Here is a 6,470-nt window from a genome sequence, read left to right as displayed (position 1 = left end):
ATTTAGATAACAGGTTCATAAAGTATTCCACTGAAAATAATCTTGTATATTGTCTTTGGCTATTTGAATGAATTAATTATATAAACTAGTTGGGGATTCAGTCACTAAAACCATCTGAAAAGTACCTACTCTCAAACCATGACAAAGTGACATTTCACAATCATACCAGTTGTTTCCAAATGTATTTCTTACATTTAGTTATTAGATGTTTGGTTGCAGAGGTCTATGGGGTAGCGTGTCCCTTAAATTGTTTGGAATCAAACATGAGTCAAATGAATACAATACAGAAATCATTAATTCGCAAGTGAGTTGATTTACTTTAAGGTGAAGGAGCAATACCTACAATTCATAAAAAAAAAAATGTATTATACTCTGAAGAAAATGTGCAAATAAAGCATTGAATGATGCCTAAACATGCTCTCTGATGCAGGCATTTGGAAAAATATACAGTTAGAAATATATACACATCCAAAAGTAGCAGTATTACTTGTGTGGACATTAGCAAGTGTTGCTTGCATAGTTTAATGCATGCATAAGCAATTTCATGCAAAGATTGCTGTCATACATTTCATCATGGCGATCACTTTTCTGAATCTAAGTCAGTGCATTCTACGCGGGGAAATCTGCTTGGTAGCGCATAAGCCAAAAATGTGCACAGGCACAAGCTGTGATGACACAGAGAAAAACAGAAAAGGATAGGGCGGATCCAAACGCACCATATAAGGTGATCTTATAAAGACGTCCCCATGTATTGTCTTTAGCAATGTCTTTGATGGCCTTGAGTGTATCTTTTTTTCACATCGACCCTGTGTTCGTCTTAAGGAATGTTTCGAGATGTCTGGCAGTCTGAATGTGGTCCCCTGTAAGGCCTTGACCACCCGCAGTGACAGTGGTCACCAGTCGGGGGCAGAGGTGAGTGGAGTTGTTAGGGCACTCTGGGGGGCTATTATGTCACACTATGATGTCACTACTATTCCAAAATCAGTACAACCAGAGGGAGAGTGAAGAACCACAGTCCCAACCTTCCAAAATCTTTGAGCGATGTCACCTTCCTTGTATATTTCTAATGGGTCCCTTTAATGCTATTGGCAGGTATACACTCACCTCTAGTCCTGGATACATATAATGTCCTACATAGGCTAGCAAAATGTTGTTGCACAATCACTAATGTTAAATTGGGATTATGTTATCATACTGGGAGTTTAAGTTAAAATGAAAACCAAGAGTTGTTAAACTGGGATTATTCATTACGTAAATCTGGAATTGGAGTTGCTCAAACTGGAATTATCAGTACTGGACAACTAATACCAGTGAATTTGGGATTACAAATGTACCTGCATTGATAGTTCTTAATATGAGATTTGACATACATTACCACTGACCTATACTGTATCTAATTAGCTATTAACTGGTATTATGATAGGTATTGGTGTTTGTTTCATGGCTCCATATATTTAGATGCTCTGCCTGGTGTGGAATGTTTGGAACGATTTGAAAGTGGACCCAGAGGTTTTAAAAGTACAAAGAAGTCAGAGATGTAAAACACAGCTCGTTAACGACATCTGGTGACTGAGTAGTGTTCCACGTGTGATCTATTGTGTGACTTACAGGGATTCTCATCCTTACACTGCTTAACAAACGTACTTGCTCGCTACACAAGTTCCTTTCGACGTCTGCCCAAGACGAACCTTGTCAAAGTATGCTAAAGAACCAGGTAAAAATGTCATTACATGTGCAGTTCATATAATAATCCATTTGATTAAAATCATTTTTCAAAAAAAGAATTAACAACGCAATCCATACAAAGTGCTTTGTTACAATCCATTACTATATAATAAAGTGGACAGGGGCAGACTGTCATGTATGGCAGCTTGCAATCATCTGGGGCCAATGAAAAGCTAGAGGTGCTTTTCAAAAGTCGCTCCCAAAGAGGAGATGTAGTTCAATCTTTGAGACACCTTAGAGCTTCACTTCAACGATTGTTTTGGGTCCCCAAAGATATTTCACTTGGACTTCTGGGTGGTTCGTGAAGAATTGATGGGGATCTTTCGGGATGGCGGCAACCTCTTTTCAGGAGGTTTTTTCCCGTTAGCAGAGGCTTTCTCCACTCCACCTGTCTCTGCTCCGGAAGACTTGGACTTGGCGGAGGACAGTATAGAGTGCTTGGCTGGGTTGGACGTCTTGGAGGATTCCTTGTCTTTGGCCGAGGGTGTGTTCATCTGGGCCTCTGGGTTCCCCTGCTGGGCCCTCTTGGCTGCTCCATTCCCCACCCCTTCTCCAGTCTCCTCCCCAGCCCCCTCTTCTGAGTTGCCTTTAGCCTCGCCTGTCCCTGCTTTGGCCGTCGTGGTTGGCTTTCCCCCGTCCGTGGACCTGCGTGTCTCTTTCTGCCTCAGGGCACTCTTGAAGAAGTTGAGTCCCTTTTCCTCCGTCTTGCTGTTCCTACCAGGTCCCCTGGGTGACGCTGCTGAGGCCGCTGCCACGCTCACACTGGACGATCGCAGGCTGGTCATGGAGGAGCTGCTGCTGGTGCTCCTCCCCCCAGCCCTGCTCTCCGCCCCTCGCCCCGCCCTACCTTCGCCCCGGCCAGCGGCACACACTTCTCCTCCCCGGGACACACCACTGGCCCTGGAGGAGGGACCACCGTGGTTCACCCCCCTCTCTGACACTGAGGTGGTCCGCGACGTCTCCCGACTGGCGCTCCTCTCGGCTGCTCTGGTTCTCGCTGATGCGGAGCTCCTCTCCACCGTACCTCTGGGTGACGTCTTCCTCGGCGGGTGTGCCGAGGAACTCTGGGACCTGGGGGAGCCTCCCTTCCTTTGCTTTGCTGTTTCAGGGTGAAGTGTTTCTGGGGTCTGCAACGGCTCCTTTTTCGTGGGGGTGGCTGTTTTGGCTAAGGAGGTCTTGCTATTTTTTTTGACTGCACCCTCACTTTTTTCTTTGGGGTTGGACACTGTGGCCGCCACGCTCTTGGCTTGGGTTCGAGAAGGTGACGATGCGTGGGTCACAGAGGAGGTGTGGGAGGGGGACGGGGAGGGGGGTGGTCGGGCGCTTCTTGGGGCTCTTCTCGGTCTCAACAGTCTTTGCCGAGTTTCTCCTGGCCCCGGCACCCTCCTCTCCCCCTGCTCCTCGTTGTTTAGGCTCCTTAGCGATTGCTCCTTGACCCGGGCTGCCTGGCTCCATGACCGTGGCCACGTTACTATTACCCCCTGCCGGGCTGGAGCTCCTCAGCTCAGCCTGGGGAACGGCCTTGGAGTGCACCTGCTCCAAGAGCCTTTTAGCCCCTGCATTACCATCCAGCATCAGGGGTGTCTTACCTCCAGCCCTTACCTCGGGTTTCGCCGAGCCGCTAAAGCAGGAGGTGGAGACCTTGTCATCAACCGCCTCGCCTATCCTCTCAAGGGTGGGCGAGGAGGAGTGGGACTCCAGGGAGAAGCGCGAGGGAGAGTTGGAGCGCAGATGGAGCTTGGTGGAGAGGGACCAGGAGGGCTTCGAGCCGTTCTCGCTGAGGGCCAGAGGGCTGGCCATGTTGGAGCGCGAGGAGAAGGTCTGTCTCTGGATACTCCGCACCGCCGGGCGGGTAGAGAAGCCTTCTCAACAGAAGGGGACAGAGATGTACAACTAAAGCGTTGGTGTGGAGTGGAATAGACTGAGTGCATGTTCATCACCTCTTTTATCAGTGGGTTTCAAGCTAATAAAGTCTGATATTATATTATTATATTACAGAATGATACAGATTGTTCAGCTTTGCAAAAACAACTGAAAGTAGGCTAATGTATAAATAAGGCCTGCAGTGTCATCGTAACAATATATTTTGTATCAATTTTAGTTCCAAGTACTATCATTGTGCAAACATATTTGATATAGCAGAAATACAACATCTTGACAAATATGCATGAGAGGCTGTTTCTCACCATCGTCTTCGCTGCGTTCCCCAGTGAACTCGGCCGACTCCGAGAGGGAGGCCAGCGAAGTGCGTCTGGAGGAGCCAGATGAGGCCTGGCTAGGAGGACGACTCCCTATCAACCTGCTGATCCAGTGTTCACACAGAGATGAGCTGGTCGAACCTGGGATGAGTAAACAAAAGACATATACTGTATGTATACAGTTGAAGTCGCAAGTTTACATACACCTTAGCCAAATACATTTAAACTTAGTTTTTCACAATTCCTGACATTTAATCCTAGTAAAAATTCCCTGTCTTAGGTCAGTTAGGATCACCACTTTATTTTAAGAAGGTGAAATGTCAGAATAATAGTAGAAAGAATGATTTATTTCAGCTTTTATTTCTTTCATCACATTCCCAGTGGGTCAGAAGTTTACATACACTCAATTAGTATTTGGTAGCATTGCCTTTAAATTGTTAAACTTGGGTCAAACGTTTCGGGTAGCCTTCCACAAGCTTCCCACAATAAGTTGGGTGAATGTTGGCCCATTCCTCCTGACAGAGCTGGTGTAACTGAGTCAGGTTTGTAGGCCTCCTTGCTCGCACACACTTTTTCAGTTCTGCCCACAAATTTCTATGGGATTGAGGTCAGGGCTTTGTGATGGCTACTCCAATACCTTGACTTTGTTGTCCTTAAGCCATTTTGCCACAACTTTAGAAATATACTTGGGGTCATTGTCCATTTGGAAGACCCATTTGCGACCAAGCTTTAACTTCCTGACTGATGTCTTGAGATGTTGCTTCACTATATCCACATAATTCTCCTGCCTCATGATGCCATCTATTTTGTGAAGCGCATTAGTCCCTCCTGCAGCAAAGCACTCCCACAACATGATGCTGCCACCCCCATGCTTCACGGATGGGATGGTGTTCTTCGGCTTGCAAGCCTCCCCCTTTTTCCTCCGAACATAACGATGGTCATTATGGCCAAACAGTTCTACTTTTGTTTCATCAGACCAGAGGACATTTCTCCAAAAAGTACGATCTTTGTCCCCATGTGCAGTTGCAAACCGTAGTCTGGGTTTTTTATGGCGGTTTTGGAGCAGTGGCTTCTTCCTTGCTGAGCGGACTTTCAGGTTATGTCAATATAGGACTCGTTTTACTGTGGATATAGATACTTTTGTACCGGTTTCCTCCAGCATTTTCACAAGGTCCTTTGCTGTTGTTCTGGGATTGATTTGCACTTTTCGCACCAAAGTACGTTCATCTCAAGGAGACAGAACACGTCTCCTTCCTGAGTGGTATGACGTCTGCGTGGTCCCATGGTGTTTATACTTGTGTACTATTGTTTGTACAGATGAACGTGGTACCTTCAGGCATTTGGAAATTGCGCCCAAGGATGAACCAGACTTATGGAGGTCTACAATTTTTTTCTGAGGTTGGCTAATTTCTTTAGATTTTCCCATGATGTCAAGCAAAGAGGCACTGAGTTTGAAGGTAGGCCTTGAAATACATCCACAGGTACACCTCCAATTGACTCAAATAATGTCCATTAGCCTTTCAGAAGCTTCTAAAGCCATGACATCATTTTCGGGAATTTTCAAAGCTGTTTAAAGGCACAGTCAACTTAGTGTATGTAAACTTCTGAGCTACTGGAATTGTGACACAGTGAAATAATCTGTCTGTAAACAACTGTTGTAAAAATTACTTGTGTCATGCACAAAGTAGATGTCCTAACCAACTATAGTGTGTTAACAAGACATTTGTGGAGTGTTTGAAAAACAGGTTTTAATGACTCCAACCTAAGTGTATGTAAACTTCCGACTTCAACTGTATACATACTATATACATCATAAATGTATATATTAGACATACAGTATAAAAATATTTATATGTGCACATATGTATATGTCCATGATTTTAAATCACGTGTCTCAGTCGGGGAGGACATGACATCTACTCCAATTTGCTTACCAACCCAATAGGTCCACAGACGACGCAATCGCCATCACACTGCACACTGCCCTAACCCATCTGGACAAGAGGAATAGTAGCTATGTAAGAATGCTGTTCATCGATTACAGCTCAGCATTCAACACCATAGTACCCTCCAAACTCGTCATTAAGCTCGAGACCCTGGGTCTCGACCCCGCCCTGTGCAACTGGGTCCTGGACTTCCTGACGGGCCGCCCCCAGGTGGTGAGGGTGTGTAACAACATCTCCAACCCGCTGATCCTCAACACTGGGTCCCCACAAGGGTGCGTTCTCAGCCCTCTCCTGTACTCCCTGTTCACCCATAACTGCGTGGCCATGCACGCATCCAACTCAATCATCAAGTTTGCAGACGACACTACAGTGGTAGGCTTGATTACCAACAACGACGAGACGGCCTACAGGGAGGAGGTGAGGGCCCTCGGAGTGTGGTGTCAGGAAAATAACCTCGCACTCAATGTCAACAAAACAAAAGAGATGATTATGGACTTCAGGAAACAGCAGAGGGAGCAGCCCCCTATCCACATTGACGGGACAGTAGTGGAGAGGGTGGAGAGTTTTAAGTTCCTCGGCGTACACATCACAGACAAACTGA

General features: G+C 46.2%; 1 protein-coding gene across 1 annotated transcript in view; it reads right to left on the bottom strand.

Moving 5' to 3' along the window:
* Nucleotides 1–293: 293 nt before the first annotated feature.
* LOC106579183 (ubiquitin carboxyl-terminal hydrolase 31) overlaps nucleotides 294–6,470 on the bottom strand; it is a 30,148-nt gene continuing 23,971 nt past the window's right edge. Inside the window, 3 exon segments of the mRNA XM_014158846.2 lie at nucleotides 294–2,927; nucleotides 2,929–3,587; nucleotides 3,912–4,064. Of these exon segments, the coding sequence (XP_014014321.2) occupies nucleotides 2,004–2,927; nucleotides 2,929–3,587; nucleotides 3,912–4,064 (1,736 nt within the window). The 3' untranslated portion in view covers nucleotides 294–2,003.

Source organism: Salmo salar, chromosome ssa19 (genome assembly GCF_905237065.1).
Source record: "Salmo salar chromosome ssa19, Ssal_v3.1, whole genome shotgun sequence".
Taxonomy (NCBI): Eukaryota; Metazoa; Chordata; class Actinopteri; order Salmoniformes; family Salmonidae; genus Salmo; species Salmo salar.
Note: the sequence above shows the minus strand (reverse complement) of the source record. Positions and strands in the feature narration are given on the sequence as shown.